Source organism: Pteronotus mesoamericanus, unplaced genomic scaffold (assembly GCF_021234165.1).
Source record: "Pteronotus mesoamericanus isolate MK-2021 breed Mesoamerican mustached bat unplaced genomic scaffold, CSHL_Meso_final scaffold_167, whole genome shotgun sequence".
In the NCBI taxonomy this organism is placed as follows: Eukaryota; Metazoa; Chordata; class Mammalia; order Chiroptera; family Mormoopidae; genus Pteronotus; species Pteronotus mesoamericanus.
Genome location: NW_026555308.1, coordinates 48,037,822 through 48,056,075, shown reverse-complemented (window position 1 = coordinate 48,056,075; position 18,254 = coordinate 48,037,822). Strand labels below are relative to the sequence as shown.

The 18,254-nt window shown below is 34.9% G+C and overlaps 1 protein-coding gene across 2 annotated transcripts in view; it reads left to right on the top strand.

Annotated features, from left to right (window-relative positions):
• The window catches only part of FAM174A (family with sequence similarity 174 member A), a 30,429-nt gene extending 12,816 nt beyond the window's left edge, over nt 1-17,613 (top strand). Inside the window, exons 2-3 of one of the 2 annotated variants that reach the window (XM_054589341.1) lie at nt 4,192-4,326; nt 17,095-17,613. In XM_054589341.1, the coding sequence (XP_054445316.1) occupies nt 4,192-4,326; nt 17,095-17,098 (139 nt within the window). In that variant the 3' untranslated portion in view covers nt 17,099-17,613. Of the gene's footprint in view, nt 1-4,191; nt 4,331-17,094 lie in introns of those variants that run through there. The other variant, XM_054589342.1, reaches the window with a different exon arrangement.
• Nucleotides 17,614-18,254: the final 641 nt, after the last annotated feature.

Below are 18,254 nucleotides of genomic sequence, written 5' to 3'. Positions count from 1 at the left end.
TTCACATTGTAATATGCACTTATTATGTCAAATAGAAAACTGTGCATGTCTACAAATTACAGGTATATAATTATCAATACCTCTAGACAAGTTTGGGTATCATGAGGTTAATGGAAACATTCATTTGTAGGAAAAGAACCGAGCTGTTAAAATTGCATGAATTTAAAGCCTCCTTTACTTTTTGGATTAAAATTAATGACAAAATAGAAACAGACAGAGAGGTACAGAGAACAAAGTGAAGGTTACCAGATGGGCAGGATGTTGGGGAGATGCATGGGAATGGCGAAGGGATTCAGAGGTACAAATTGGTGGTTACAAAATACAGGGATGTGAAGTACAGCCTAAGGAATATGATCAATAATACTGTAACAACTATATATGGCACTAGGTGGGTACTGTAATTATTGGGGGAGGGTCATTTCATAAATTACGTAATCGACCATTATGTTGTCCACCTGAAGCTAATATAAATAATATAGAGAAGTTTAGGGCAGAAGTCTATTAAGGTTTCTATCTCTCTGCCTAATTTGGCATTCCTATTCTTGTACAGTTGGTGTTAAAAAGCATAGTAAAAGTAGAACTCCCTGAATATTCATTTAAAAATAAAAATAAACTTCTTAAAAATAATGTATCCTGCATATTCAGTATATTTTTATTCGTATTTTATTTTACACATGAAGTTCGTTAGTATTTTAAGTAGATGTTTTATTCAGTCGGCCCAGTAATTTTAAAGTTTTACAGGTGTTTTCGACCTTTCCTGAGAAAGACCAGTGCGTCGAGGTACATACGTGTTTTATTACCATATATTTGATGTTTGTGTGGCCGTGGGGCTGTCACACGAACCATCACTGCCTGCATGTTTGGATTTAGGAAAGACACTTTTAGGGAAACTCATTTCAAGTTTAAATTCTATTGAACACTATACTTTTTTTTTTTTTAATTTGACTTATTGTATAAATTCGTAATATTTACTAAAATACTAAGTTAAATTGACTTGTATTCCCCCATTTATTTGGTGCATAATAATGCACTCACTATCTCTATTTGAAGTAGTTTCTTATTTTTCAAGAGCTTTGATTTATGTTTAGAAGATATTTATATACATGATTAAAGGACTATACTACCTAGCATAAATAACAAAGTACTCACAAAGTCCAGTCAAATGTTTACACTGTTCACAGATAGAGAAAATAGTGTTATTATTTGTTTAGCCACTTACTGAAATAGTGCAGATTTGTTTAGCCACTTACTGAAAGATTGGGAAGTCAGGGTATGATGAATACCCTGACAGTGGAGAGGAGTGGCGGCTGAGATAAATTTTAAAATCCCTTAAGCTCTCTGTTCTTATTATTCCAAGGCATCTTATGTCCAGCAATGGCCAGGTTATTAACATATTGACTATTTAATATATAACCTGGAAGAATCTGGTTTATTTCTAGAAGTAATTTCCCATGACATTAATTTCATTTTTTGTTGAGTGAAGATGAATGTGTAGAAAGCCATGTGGTTTAGAAAATTTAACAACAGACTGGCAAAAGGAAGAGAAGAAGTTATAGCTCTGAATATCCTTAACTTTTGCTGTCAAGTGGCTTCCTTAACTTTTCAAATTAAAGGAATACATTCAAATGTTATTAAATCATGTGGTCCAAAAGGACCAATAGTGAACTGTAACACCCTTGTACTTTTTTATTTCCAATTCCAAAGCCATTACTTTTATCATTTCTGTTCTTAGTTTTTCTATGAATTACTTTTATAAATCTAAACCAGAGGTTGGCAAACTGTGATTCATAGGGCAAATTCAGTCCACTGAACTTTATATTAAGGCCTATGAGCCAGGATTTTTATTTTTTACATTTTAAAAGATTGTTAGAAATCAAAACAACCAATCAATCAATATGAATATATGACGGAGACTATACATGCTCTTCACAGTCTAAAATATTTACTATCCGATCCTTTACAGAGAAAGTTTAAACCTCTGGTCTACATGGCATGTGTGTGGGCGTGTGTGTGTGTGCACACACACCCATATGTACATTCACACAAATATATGTGCTTGTTAATTTAATAATCTAAACATTTAATTTTTCACTGTATAACAAAGACTAGCTTATTCTACTACCAGTCTACCTCATATTGCTAGTTCTGATATTAGTATTAACTTTTTCTTTAGTTACATTTGTAGCTTTAAATACTGTAGTATTCTTTAAAAAAAAAAAGATTTTATTCCTTTTCAGAAAGAGGGAAAGGGAGAGAGGAAGAGAGGGAAATATTAATGTGTGGTTGCCTCTTGAATGCCCCCAACTGGGGACCTGGCCTGCAACAGAGGCATGTGCCCTGACTGGGAATCAAACTGGTGACCTTTTTGTTCACAGGCCAGTACTCAATCCACTGAACTACACCAGCCAGGGTGAAATACTGTACTATTCTAAAATCTCTGTTTTCTGTTTCAGCACTGTTGGGTTGGCATAAGGGCAGATCTATAAGTAGTGATTAGTGGAAATTATCTTGGTTTTTGTCCAGAAATAGTCACATTTTAGAAATTTACATCACTGAAGCCAGTTAATTTATATCCAGAGGGTAGTACAATGCCTGGTACTCAGTAAGACTCTAATATTTCTTGAGTATACGTTTGTATATATATTTGTACGTATAGGACAGTTTGTTTCTCAGGAGTTCCCGCTCTCATGTTTGCAGAGGCTTTTATTGGTTTTTATAGTTGATGGCATAGTTGTTGTATTTCTTATCATACTTAGTTACATCCAACAAAGTAAATCAGAATTTAAGTAAACTTATTTGTCATTACTTGCTGAAATATCTTCTGTTTTGTTTTTAAATTGCCGTAGATAACTTAGGTGACACATTTTCCTTTTCATGGAGTTAGGATGTTGCAAAAAAAAAAAAAAAAATGACTTCGGCATTGAGATGATATCACTCAGACACTCCACAAATACTTAGAGAGCTTCTTAATCAGCCACACACTGTACTACAAAGTATTGTAATAATGCAGTGATGAACAAGACAGTCATGATTGCTGCCCTTGGGGAATTTAGTGGGAAAGACAGGCAAATAACAGTTATATGCACATACAAATGCAAATTGATGTAAATAATTTGAAGGAAAAGAACAAGTTATTTGAGAGAATCAGAGAATAAAGTTCTAAATCATGACCTTTTCATATACAGGGCCCAGCACAAATAATACCCCTTTCTTACTACAAAATCTTTTATTACAAAATGAGAAACATGTAATTCTGTAACATAACAATATAATACTCAAGCACAGACCTGTGGCATTTTGGGTGAAATATACAAATTAAAACTAAATTATTACACTCAAATTATTACCCTACCAAGCCCACTCGAACAGGCATTACTTCTGCTGGACCCTGTATATGCAGGTAATGTTTAGCATGCTAAAATATTTTCATTCCTCTAGGGCAGTAGTTCTCAACATTTGCATGCATCAAATTCACATAGAGCATTTGTTAAAATGTGTGCTTTACAGTTCCAAGTTCAAAATTTCTTACTTACCAGGTGTGGATGGGCATGAGGATTTGTTTTTCTAATAGTTGTAGATGTTTGTGATTCTACTGATCCTAGAAACTGCACTTCAAGCACCACTGATTTAGGATGGTGGTTTTCAGTCCTTTGGAATCACTTGTAGAACTTGAATAAAATATTGATACCTAGCTTCTGTATTTGGAAATTCTGATTTAATTGTGTGGCCATATGAACTGAGTATGGAGCTTTTTAAAATACCCCAGGTGGTTCTGATATGCAGCCAGGGTTGTAAGCTACCCAATCTAGAATTGAGTACCTATATATGTACCATTTTTACTGGGTTTGATATAATCCTTACAGTGGTAAGAATACATGGGAAAGATGGGAAAAGGTTGGACTAGAAGGCTTCAGTAAAAATACGGTCCCTGAGCTAAGGCTTAAAGGAGTTTCAGTCAACACTGTAACTTGACAGAGAGATGAGGGAACGTCAGGCAGAAGAAACGGTAAGAGTAGGTTTTGTTTCATAAATAACCTAGACTGAATTTCTAAAATGTAATCATTCTGATATTGAGAGTCCCCTGTGTCAGAAAAAGAGGGGACTATTTTTAATTTACAAATACATATAAAATAAGTATCATCTGCACCACATTCAAATAATTTAAATTCATTAATATGTTGTATTTAATAGGATGAGGAGAAGAAACCGAAAGACTAGGCGATATGGAGTTCTGGATACCAACATAGAAAACATGGAACTGACACCTTTGGAACAAGATGATGAGGATGATGATAACACACTGTTTGATGCCAATCATCCTCGAAGGTAAGTGTTGAGCAGTTTAGTTTCATGAATCAGGAGGTAAGTCCTTGAGAAGTAAATTGAAAAAAATAAAGTAAAATTTAATATTTAGTTTTTATCCCAAAAGGTTTTACTCAGTTCTGTTTACTGAAGTTCTTTATATTCCCCAGCCAATAGCTCACATTTATGTTGCTTTACTAAAATAAACATAAACCATAGAATACCATCCCCCAAATAATTCTTTATTGTAGATCTGTTTGCGGAGATTTGTCCCTTTAACTCCCTTTAACTGCTGTCTACTGGTAATATGTATTAACTCTGTGTGTGTGGGGGGGAGGTTAGTGAAGTTGATTTTATTATTGCATTCTGAAGATATTTTGGTGTTAGTCTGGGTTACTCTGTTTGCCGTATTTCCCAGAAAAATTTTGGGACTTACGGTGTATGGCCTGATAGTGTTGCTATGTCTTTTCTCAAATCTAGCCTCAGTGAGTGTTAAGACCTATCCTAAGATGTTTGGGTAAGTGAAATTATATTAATATAGAATTTCTCCCAGTGCGAATGAATGAAGGAAGGAGGCAATAAAGATCCCTTTCAATAGGGAAGGGCATTTTGATACAGGCGTAATTATTTTGATAAAGGAGTCTATAATCAGGTAAAAATGCACAGTACAGAAACCTGAGACTTCAAATATAATATATTTACTAAATTATTTCTATATGACCTTTTAGTTGCTCATAATTCATTTAATTAAAATATATATTTGAAATGCCGGTTGTACCATTAGAGTAGTATTAGAGACTGAATATATAAATATTAACAAAACAACTGCATCTGGTCATTAGAGACCCAGTCTCTTAGTGAAAACTTACATGAATAAAATTCATTACATAAAAATTTTAGAATATTTGAATATGCATTCTGAAAAGCCCTTAAATTGCCTATGAAGTATTATGCAATTCTCATTAAGTGGAATATTGCCAGTGGTTCACTGCTTCTTTAGTGCGAACCAGAGAAAGTTGCTGGCATGCATTTAAGAACTATCGTATATAACAGAGACTTACCTTGATACATTAGAAATCACAGTCTAAGAATAATGTGAAATACAGTTGGAAACTGAGACAGACAGAGGGAATGGCACATCATTTCTGGGATTTTGGGCTCACCCTATAGAAGATGCTTATTGGATAGAATGGGGAGTGGAGTCTCGCTTATATATGATTATTATTTCCTTTTAATTTTTTACAAAATTTTTACAATATTTGAAAAGTACAGTATTTGAAGTGTTCTCAAAAACTAAGTACGTGTGAAACACCTCTTCTGTACAAACACAGAAAGGGAAGACCAAAAAGGAACTTGTTAACTTAGGAAGTCAGGGTTGTTTCCAAAGAGGAACTGAATTTGAACCCTGGTTAATATATTTCAAATAGGCTTGACTAAAGACAAAGTTTGTTGTAGACAGAAGCAACTACCTGAAGTTCAGTAGTTACGAAGTATGGTAGTTCAGGGAATGCACCAGAAAGTGTCCAGACTATAGCCTATTGTATGTATACATGTACATTTATACTGGCAGGATTGAGTTAGGAGGACCAGCTGTGAAGGACACACAGATACGCACTTTTGAGAAAAATACGCAGTTTTGTGATCTACTAAGGAGTTTGGTATTACCTTGCCATCATTGGAGAATTATTCATGCTGTCTCTCTAGAGTGCATGTAATCAGATTATCAGATTTGTGTTGTAAAATAACACTTTTTTTTTTTCATCTTCACCCAAGGATATACTTTATATTGATTTTTAGAGAAAGAAGAATGTTGCGGGAGCATGGGGCTCCTGGATCTGAGGGTTACTGTCCAGGGCCAGCTGAGGCGGGGAGCATCGGCTGATCCCGCAGAGCCCAGCCCGGGGTTGTCATGGATGGGGGCAAAAAAAATGAGTTGTTGCAGAAAACTTCTCTGATTGCCAGGAGAGGGGTGGCTCTTCCCTCTTCTGGAGAAGGTCCCGAACCCCCATGTCCAAAGGCTTTTATTAAGAACCATGTGCTCAGAGGTATACAACAAAGCTTATCAATCAAGGTCAAAGGCTATGTTTACAGAAAACAAATAGAGATCATAGGTAACAATTGAAGGAACACAAGAGATCTGTCTCAGGTCAGGGTCTATGAATAATGTAAGTCTCCCTCCCAGTATGAGTCAGTTATCATAGTTTTTGAGGGAAGAACAAAGCATGCTTCAATGGACTTACTTCTAGGCCTGCTTTCCCTCCAGGAGCCACCAGATCCAGCTTAGGGCTGTACCTGCCTTTAGTATTGTTTCAAGCCTGAGCCAGGCGGTCGGGGCAGAGCCACCAAGAGATAAGGAGACTTCTTTCAGATAGAATGAGGACTCCGGCCATATCAAAGCCGGGGGGTGAGGATCTTTTGCCCTTTTTCCGTGTCCCCCAAATTCTTCCCTGATGCCCATGTGGGCTGTGCCTGACTTAAGTTGACCCTTCCATCGAGGGATCTTACCTGTCATTGACTACCAGCCATCTCAGGGCCAAGCAGGGTGATGTGACAGGTTTTATCTCTTCAGTGGCCTGTTTTCCCGTGGCCTCCTTGATTATTTCCAGGCTTGGAGCCCTCTTGCCTGTGAGTGGGGCTCCAGTTCCTGAAACCAGACAGGGTGTTTCCCAACAGAGGAAGGGATGGGGGCAGAGGGTGGAGAGAAACATGGATATGAGAGAGAAATCAGTTGCCTCCCACACATGCACCAACCTAAGTATGTGCCCTGATTGAGAACTGAATACACAGCCTTTTGCTATACAGGGCAACGCTCCAACCAACTGAGCTACCTAACCAGGGCAAAACAATACCTTTTTTATTAGTGGGGAAGGTGGCCTAGGAGAGACGAAGAGAGGAGAGGCACGAAGAAGGGGTCAGTTTCAATGAGATATGATTGCCTATAGCTATCTTTTAGTCTGTATCCTGCCTCATCAGAGACCTTCCTCTAATATTTATCCAACTCTTATACCCCACTCTTCACGAATCTCGCATTCCTTTAGGGAGCTAGACATTAATCAGAGTTACATAGAAGAGGACATCTGGGTGGGGATTGGAAAGAGAACAGCAGGCACAAAGCACCAGAAGCAAAAGAGAGTATAGCACATTTAAGGGACTAAAAGAAGTTAAATAGATGCCGTATTACCATGTGTGATGAATGAATGAACGAACGAATGAATGAATGAATGATTTTTGAGCTTCAAATACAAATGAAAGTAATAGGTAATGCAGAACAAAGAATCAGGAGGCAGATCGTGATCCAAATTAATCAGTTAGAAATTATTCTACAAGTTATAAAAGCCACTTGGAAAATTTCAGACAAATACAATCAAAGGTGTATTTCAAAGTTTATTCTGCAGTGCATTGCAGAAGAGTTAACATAAGGAGTCATGTGACTAGGAAGAAGATCAGTTAGATGGTGCAAGTACATGGGGTGACCAGTACTAAGTACTAGAGTGATAGCAAGAGAGGTAGAGAGGAGTAAATTATTCAACAGGCTTTGAACAGTGGTATCAAGATTTAGGTATTGTGTTTTGAGGATAAAGGAGGGAGAAACAGTAACAATAATAGAGAAGCAAATTTGAGGGATAATGATAATTACCATTAAGTCCTGAGTCAATTGAGTCTTGAGTGTTTTAGTAGTATGACTCCATTTATTTAAAAAAAGCCTTAGGAATAAAAACTTTAATGTGCAGATGTCTAGATAAAGTAAAAACAGCAAATTATTACTGCTTTTTATTCATTCATTCATCCATACATTTATTTATCCAATGGATGATGTGGCTGCTATTTATATTACAACTCTTCAGTGCCAGGTACTGGTCTACATGCTTGGGACACATTAGAGCAACAAAACAGAAAAGAAAAAAAAAAAATTCCTGACTTTGTGGCGCCTAGCTTCTAGCAAGGAATAGGTGAGATGAAGTTGACAGTCCCTTTTTATTTTCACTTTTTTTCTGTATTCTTCTATGTTGTTTGATTTTTATTTCTTTGAAGAGCATATATTCATGTGTTACTTAAAAAAAAAACCTTTTTGTTTAGGGATAACAAAATCTACAGAAAAGTTACAAGAATAAAAGTATTACAAAGAATACCCTATAATTTTTTACGTAGATTCACCTATTCTTAACATTTTATGTAATTTGTTCTCTTGTATGTTCTCTCTCTCTCATAAAATAGACACAAAAGAATGCATCTCCCTCATTTTATATTTACTGGATGTTCTGGTGTTTCATTATAATTAGATTCAGGTTATGCATTCTTAGCTGAAATACTTTGTAGATCATCCTATCTCCTTCTCAGGATGCCGTATCTGAAGACACAGATGACCATCCTTCATCAGCAGTGGTGATTCTGATGCATCTGTTCTAGGTTTTATCCCATTTCTCTAATATGTTGTTGCTTTCTTCCCCTTTGAAACTAACAAGGAGACATTTTAAATCATGACAATATTCTGCTTCTCATTAAAATTCCCCCCCCCAGGTTTAACACTCATTCATCCTGTTCTGATCTTCACTATTATAGTTGCAAAATAATGATTTTCCAGCTTCAATATTTGCTTCATATTTACCAAAGATTCTTACCCTCTGTAACTTAGAAATTAAATTTACGTGAGGGGATATATATACAGTCCAAACTCTGTATTTCATTTGAAGCTGATTCAGTCAGTAGCTCTCACTCTGATTTTCTGATGTTGGTGTTAGAGATCAAACATACACTATGACATCAATCTATTTAATTCAAATTTATCTTATGGGAAAGATGCATATAGACCTTACTGTGACTCACTTTAATAACACATGATAATCATGAATAATGCTATTTCTCCCAATAAAGGCGAAGAATCAATACTCATGGAGACTGGATTAAAGGTTTCTTGGGGCCCTGAAAAAGGGTTTCACTAGGGCTTCCCAGAGCAGCCATGTAAATGGTAGGAGAAACGATGGAATGGGTGATAGGACAGCGGTCAAATGCCTTTAGAGGGATAGGATCAGGGGTCCTGTTACTGAGGCCAGAGAGAAGCCTGGACAGAGTTGGGTAACAAAACTGCAATAGGGGTGATCTAACAGTCACTTGTAAATACCTACTTTAGTGCAGGATATACCAGACACTGTACTAGGTTCCTTACATGTGCTGTATGAAATCAAAAGTATTTCGTGTTGCTTTCATTTTAAAGATAGAAAACTGAGACTCAGAGAGATTAAATGAGTAAGACTTTTCTTCCTGCTCAATCTCATTCCATCTATTATTCAATTTATATCTGTGAAGGGAATAATTATAAATCCTATTCATTTTGTTAGCTATACCAATACTTGCTATTACTTATTTTCCAATGAAGACCCTAAAAATGAGGATTATAAATATTGTTTTGCCTACCTTGCCAGTTACAATACAGAATCATTTTAGTCTACAGTATAACTGCTGGTAATTCTTGTTGCATCATCTCTTAGGATGCTGCCTTCATTGTTTAAGTGCTTTCTAAAATTAGTTCCTCCTCAGTTTATAAATTCTATCCACAAAATAACAGGAAGCAAGTCATTTCCAGAGATGTAAATGGATTTCCTTGCTTACAATTTTATCACAGTGTAAAATTATCCTTTTGTAGTTAGCTCTTTCTGAGAGGGATGTTTTTAGTGTGCCTTGCAATGTATCAAAATTTTAATGATGATTGTAGTTGGTAGTTAGGATTGGAGGTAATTATTTTCACTGTTTCTTTGTGTGAGGTTGGACAATATGAAACTGCCATTATGTGGCTTAATATAAATTTCCTAGAGAATGTGCTGTTTCATGTAGAAGGATGTCACAGAGAGGGCTGACCAGGCACAGTATGTCAGGGCTCCGGCCCCTTTCCTCCCTGAACCCCTTGGTTCTGCCCATTTTCATATGTTGGTTTCATTTTTAGGCTGATAATAGGATGATGCCAGTAGTTTCTATTATTATAACACCAGAATGCTAATTTTCAATGGAAGTTAGGGACTGGTTCTCTTACGTCTCTTGTCTCTTTCTTCGAGATGAGAAAAATTTCCCCAGAAAGTCTTTAACGGACATGTTTTCTGGAAATGACTTGCTTCCTGCTATTTGTTTTTGTTTTCCATACCTTTGGTCATGTGATCATTTCTAAACTAAACCCTGGGAAGAAAAATTGAAGTACCATGACTACCTTGGAATTATCTTTTGGGATTGAATGGATATTAACGAGTTAACAACCACCATTACCACTGTATCTAGTAATTTAAGCATTGAGGCTAACGCAGTCAAGTTGGAAAAATTTGTAGGTTGTGGAAAAAAATAATTTGAGCACTTTGGTTAATATAACTTACTTTCAATTCACTGTTGATATCCCAATTTTGTTTTTAGAGGTATTTCTTTTGTTTATGGAAACATTTTGCACAAATGACTTATAAAACTAAAAAACAAATATCAATTCTTTAACTGTTTCAGCCTTCTCGGATCGAAAATTTGATGAGGAATCCGAAGAGTATATACTGACTAAAAATTACCTTCATTTTTCTCAAGTGAAACATTTTATATATTTAATACAATTCAAAAATATTGGAAACACATACTCATAACTAGTCTCAAAAAAGCATTTTTGAAAGTGCTTTACAACACAAAAAATGGGAACAATGCTTTCTTGCTATTGTGTGATTTCTACTGAACAATAAAATTATTAAGCTAGTAATTTTATTACTTCAAGGCTATTTTAATAATTTTTGCCAAATTTATAATTTTAAAGAAAACCTATTTTTGCTTTTTAGCTACTTCTGTTCAGTTTAATTAAATTTAATATCATATTGTATGTGTTCATTACATTTGTACTCAATGTTACTGAGCCAGAAAATATTTTATGGTTTTTAATATCAGCATATCAGAATCAGAAAGCAGATTCAATTTAAGTGTTTAACCAGAAAGCCTCATTAAAAAATCAACAATCATCAATTAGAAAATAGTTTGAATTTCTAAAACACTACTTCTAATGTGGAACATAACGTTATCAGAATAAACACTAAGGTTATTCAGATGTACTTGATCCACTCAAAGGGAACAGTGGTGCTGTCTTTGCCATTGTTTAACTAGGCAAACCTTCATGTAGGACTTTTTGTGTGTTTTACATTTTCTGCAGACATTGAATCTTAGAAGAAAATTTTCCTTGCTCCATTAATAATTAGACAGTCACGGTGTGCTTGTTGGTTAGGAACATGCATCATTTGTATATTATTTTAACAAATGCTATGTAACATCAAATTATTTTTTTTATTTAAATATAGCTTGTAGCTTAGAACCACTTTATTTTTTTATTTTATTGAATTTATTGGGGTGACACTGGTCAATAAAATTATATAGACTTCAAAGTGTGCAGTTCTGTAACGCATCATCTGGATATTGTATTCTGTGTTCACCACCCCAGTCAAGTCACCTGCCATTAAGTTCTGATTGATAATGCTATCGTCTCAGGTCAGTGCCTGGTCTAGAGCTGTCCTGTCTAATTTGATAGTCCCCAGCCATATGTGGCCCTGAACATTTGTAATGTGACTAATGTGAGTGAGAAACTGAATTTTTTATTTTATTGAATTTTAATGAATTGAAATTTTAATTTAAATTGCCAGATGTGGCTAGGGGCTATTGGGTAGGATAGCACAGACCTAGAGCAAAAGTGTTTGATTGACCTGGTTTAAGCTAGTTCTGTTAAATGAAAACTCTTACACAACAGTTAAACTATAAGCTTCTGTTTATATAACAGTTGACTTATTTAAGAAAATGCTTGCTACTTTGATTCAGGATTTATATTCTGCTGGGAGTGTTGGGGTTGCAGACTCTCTAAGGAATATAGTGGAGCAGTGGACATGGGTGGCAGAGCGTCAGCGCCTCAAAGGCTGATTTATGCGAGTGGGGTTAAGACAACACAGGAACCAGGACCTCAATTTTATGGGCAAGAAAAGCCCTAAACACAGCTATTAAAGCATTAACCTTTCCCAGGGCTCTGAGATAGTGTTCATTCTCAAAAATGCACAGACATTATATCTACTTCAAGAAGACCTGGAAAGAGAAAAAAAACCCAGGAATTTAGTATTTGCAAATTTATTTAAATGAACAAGAACAACAAAACACAATGCTCTTAATTGCACTAGGACAGTGTTTCCTTTCAAATTTGATTTGAATTTATAACCATTTTGATAGTTTTAGATTCCCAAGTTGGCTTTTTAGTTTTCTTCAAAAAAATGTCTTTTTAAAATTATTGTATCATTGTGGATTGTATAGAAACAGAGCATTCTTGAAGCTTGTAAAATACTCAAACTTAGATTTCTATAAAATATATTAATACTACACACTTGCTTTACCTCATAGAAAGCGTGATACTCCCTTAAATTTTTAGTATTGTTAACGATAGGCACAATGTTGTACAACAGATCTCAAGGATTTATTCATCTTGCATTAACTGTGACTTTGTAACAGCTGGATAGCAACTCCCTGTTTCCCTCTCCGCTCAGCTCCTTCAACCACCAGTCTACTCTGTGCTTCTATAAGCTTGACTCATTTTTACTACTGGTAACAGAGAACCTGGAATTACAAAGACTCAAACATTTTTCCCATGTTATAAAAAGTCTGCAATAGTAGCTCCTGGCATCAATTCAATGGCTATTTGATGGCAGGGTCTACATCTATAGAATTTTCTCAAACATTTTCTCATGCTTGTCTTATCCTGGTTTATATGGCAGCTGTAGTTTCACCTATCACATCTTTGTTTCAAGCAACAAGATGGTGGTGGACAAGAACCATGCCGTGTCTACCTCTTTATCAGGAAATCAAAATTTCTCAGAACTGTCCCCTTCCTCCCAACAGTTTCACATCCCCTTCTGTTGCCCTTTATTTACCAAAAAAAAGGAAGGAAGGAAGGAGGGAGAGAGGAAGGGAGGAAGAATTTTTAATAGCAAGCCACAAGGAATGAATAAATGTTGAGTAGACAGCCCTGGCCATTCAAAGTATTTTCTATGGTTAAATTAGGTAACTGGAAAGAGAGTAACATTTGGGTTTGGGTGGAAGTTCCTAAACACAATTACGGCATGAATTCCGAGGAATTCGTTAGCAGTTTTGCAGAGAAGTGAGAGGTATCCAGGCAAATAGGATTATTAAGATAGAGCATAGAACATTTGACATTCGATCTTCTCTTTAGGTTTCAGTGATTAAACTCTCATGATTTGGAGGCCACCAAGGCATTAAGAGTTGAGGTTGTCTGTTTTCTTGTGTCACTATACATTTGAAGTAGATTTGTTTATACTGGTTCTGCATGTCACTTTCATAGCATGTGGTTGAGCAAGTATGTAACATTCTTAATATTTTTGCATCTTAAATTCTAATGGTGAAGGACTTGAACTTGTCAATTTCAGTAGTTATTTCCAGCTTAAATAACATTGTCAATTCAAGATTTAAACATCATTAATTAAAGATTCTCCACACTCCTTTTTCCCCTCTTTTCACTCCAAGTTGATCTAAGTTCTGTGGAGATTTGCACCATTAGTCATTTAATCTAAGAGGTTAATTTTAAGCTGTAGCACTAAGAAAAAAAATACTGTCCATTTCATTTCAAAACAATATAATGATATTTTTATCTAATGTAGGAATCATGTACAGAAGCCTCTCAGTACAACTGCACTTTTTATCCCCTCTGAAGAATTTGGCCATTTCTTCTGCTGTCAAATGCATTTCTTGGTGTGTAATAGTCTCTTAGAATAGAAATTAATAGAGTCATGTCTACATGAAATATCTCCCCATTTAAAATAAATGGTTGTTTTTTGGCAAAAATACGGAATTGACCCCACTGTTTTAGTGACAAACACTTGCATACTGATATCAAATTATAGCTAATATTTTCTTTCACTTCTTTCTACATATATAACTTTCACTTCAGTGATGATACATGATATTATATTTTGAAGGCATTTTAAACATTATTAAACTCATTCTCTGTAATACTAACAATTCATTTGAAATAACAATACAAAGAGCTTCAGTCGATTTTGTGCACATATAAGCAATACCTGTCTGATGGCAATTCTAAGATGCCGTCAATTGGGAGATGAATTCCAGATTCAAAGATGTTAAAATATGAAATATGTGTTTTAGAAACTGTGAAATATAGTCCTCTCCATAGGACAGGGAGCACTTGCAGTCCTGCTTGGTTTTGGGACATTAGATTCTATCCCTGCTTCTTCTGCCAGAAGCCTCTTGTTAACAGGTCCACACAAATTACACTGTGTATTCCTGCCTCTGTCTCCAAAGAAGATTCTACCAGAGAAGAGGCACAGGCATGCATATATATAATCTACTCCAAGCATCAGGAATTCTTGGGTTTCTTACCCTGTGTCATGCTAATAAATGCTCCACATTTTTCATACTGATACGAGATTTCTGAGAAACTGAGTTAGGGATAGAAATATAGGAGACTTCACTGTGGAAGTGATAATTGGGTTGTAGTTATTTTTAAAAATGTGCTAGAGATTCAAATAAGAGTCTTATTTCAAGCAGAGTTGAAAACATGAGTCAGGGAATGTCCTGGCAAGAGTATGTGCATGTTGTGATCCTCTATAGAACACACGATATGTGAAAGGATCACAGCAAATCTGTCAGATTTGGGACCAAATCAACAAGAACATGTTAAAAAGCAACATGTTAAGGATTTGGATTTTGCTATTTGTGAAAATGGTCACAAGTCATCCACTGCTTTGAAGCTAAGGAGTAATAGCATGAAATTTATTTTCTAGGAAAATAATTTTGTTGACCTTGTAAAAATGAATTCAAGTTAGAAATAAACTAAGGTCCAATCTTTGGAAGTTGTTTCAGTTGTTCAGTTGAGAGGTGTCAAAGCAGAAGCAAAGTCTAAAAGGAAAGGAAAAGCGTTGTATGAAATGAAGACTACATGTTAACATTGTTTTTTAATAACCTTCAACACCTCTTTGAAAAAGCTTAAATTACCCCCAAATTAAAATATATTAGAATCTTATTATCCTATAACAATCTAGAGATTTATTATAGATTGCTTACTAAGGATTTGAATAAAACAGCAAGTTGGAAGAGGACATTACTCATTCTCATACATATCTCCCATGAAGTTCTAAATGTTGATGATTGTAAGGGAAGGTAACAGTCAAATTAGCATACCCTTGGCTATTCTTTTAGTTTGACTGAATGCCTTTGGTTGTAGCAGCTCTTATTAGCAGAAGTTTCTTAGAAGCTGTGATTTGGATTAAGAGTAAAGCCTGATATATAATTAGAATTAAGGACTACAAAAATGCATATGCTAAAAGCAGGAACTCTTTTTACCATAAGCTAGTCACTTAAGTGAGAAAATAAGCAAACTTTCCCCATTGTATGTTTATGGAAGACCTTATCTTCTGTTTGGATGAATTCTGTTCCTGTGTTATAAATATTAGAAGCAATTTTTTGTTTCATAGAGTATATTTCCAGGCCTGCAGCTTCAATTAATTCTTTTTTTTTTTTCAACATATTCAGTAATTTTATTAAATGTGAATGTAGAAGTCATCACTTTATAATATTGTCTGGCTAATTTTTATCAAGGAATTGGAGGTTAAAAACTTCATTATTTTATACTTTCATTTTTTTGTTTATTATCTTACCCTAAAGAGATCCCCTGAGGAATCTTTTCTCTGAAGCATTTGGAAAATTTAATAAGAAAATGCAAGAAAAATACAGTATGGTTACTATATAGAGGCGAAGCTCACCCTCAAAGTTTCAACCCTGAGAAAGTTGCATCTCTTTTAGTCAAAAGTGTCTCATCTGGACCTTACTTTCTTCATTTGATCTGTAGTATAATAAGTCACTATCCATTATTATTTATAAACCATATCTTCTGTTTTCTTCCTGATGATTTTGTTAAGACTGAACTTAGATAAGCCTTCTCTGCTCACCCCAATGTTTGCAGACGTAGCTCAAATTGTTCGGCTCAGTGGGCATAAGTGCCTTTCACTCTCACCTTCTCTTTTGCTTTTCACAGTGGGGAGATGTGTAAATTCATCAGTGTTTAAGAGTCCCTTTCACACTCCTCCTAGGAATATTGACGTGGCATTCAGGGCTTTAGGAAACTAGATTATCATTCACTTACAGCCATTGCTTTTTTCACATTCTTTCTGCTAAGACATAGAGAATTACCTGAATCCCTGTGCTACCACAGCAAAAGGAGAGTAGAAAGGCTTCAGGTCAAATATCTTCAATGTATTTTCCTTGGGAAAAGACTTGAATGAAAAGGGAAATATTTTTTGATACATATTGTGATTCCCCAGGGGATGGTTTTCCTGAGAAAGCCAATGAACACTGATTTTATAGTGAAACCAAGTCAAAGCTTCAATTAATTCTTGTTTCTGAAGATTTAGAAATACGAACAGTTAATTATATTTACAGAAATTATATAAACAAAAACTATATTGTATACTTGTCAATAAAGTCATTTGTGAATATTATGTGAGGGTGTAACTTGGTAAAACTATGAACTATTCTTTAATTACCCACACTAGTTACATATAAAATCCCTTTGAAAAAGTTAGAATTGTAATGTAAAATATAGTATCTGATATAATTTATATAGACAAAGTCATAGCTGTCTTATCAGTGTCATTCATTATAATTCTCTTAGATTAAGTACTTTTCATTATCTTCTTGTGATGCCAAATCTTTGGGAATATTTTAAAATATGTTTAAATTTATGCAAGGATGAGCATTTATAGTATTTTATTTTTCTTGCAGATAAGACTGTGCCTTTTGATGAGAAGATTTCATCTTTCTACAATGAAGAGCAGAATTTTTATGTTTAAGGAATAAGAAGCCACTTTATCAATGGGGGGGTATTTAAGTTATATATATTATGACAACTTTTAATTTGTTATTGCCATAAATACTGTATCATTACTATGTTTTGTATATATAGAAGTGCTCTTAATGGGCTTAGAGTTATTTGGAGTAAACTGTACTATAATAGAAATCTGTTTGAAAATTACCTTAAAGCAGGGTGTTCTCTGATCAGTTTTTGTTTCCTGCTTATTATATTGTTGGAAACTGTTTTATAAACTAAAGATTTGCTTTGTTTTGTTTTTGCTGATTAATTCTTTTTTTCCTGGAACTGTAAGTTCCAACAACTAACTGGTGTATAAAAAAATTTAAAAATTTCTTTATCAAGATATATTTCCCATTTTTGTGGGGAAAAGAAGCCAAATTTATTACTTTGCCTTTGGGTCTTTTAAATATTGATAAATGTCTGAGTTATATGGAAAACAATAAATATGATTTAAAATTATTTTTAAGTGTTGCAGACAGAATGTGTTTATAAAATAAACCCAGACTTTTGAATTATTATATATTAACATGCATTTTATATGATTTCTAGAAAGAGCTGTCAAAAAAGGGCCATTACATTTTAGCAAATTTCTTATTATCTACTTTGATGTTTGAGAAACCAGTAGATTTCAAAGCCAATCTTTTTATTAATAGTATTGAAAAAGATAAAAATAATGACACAAACATGTTAGTCATATTACGGTGTAGGAGAGTAAAGAATTTAAGTGCATAAAGAGTCAGACTTGGATGCAAAAAGTGACTTCATTATCTCTGCATGAATTATTCAACCTTATTGAGGTTCAGTTTTTCACATTCTAAAAATTAGAGGAGAACTATAGCAAAAGCATGGGTCACACACTCAGTTGCTTACAGGGGCCAGGGAGGTCATTTAAATGTGTGGCAGTCAGGATAGGCTAACAGGGGTGTCCAACCTGTGGCCTGTGGGCGGCATGCAGCTCAGGATGGCCATGGATGTGGCCCAACACAAAATCATGAAGTTACTTAAAACATTATGAGACTTTTTGGGATTGTGTGGCCCAAAACAACTCTTCTTTCAGTGTAGCTCAGAGATG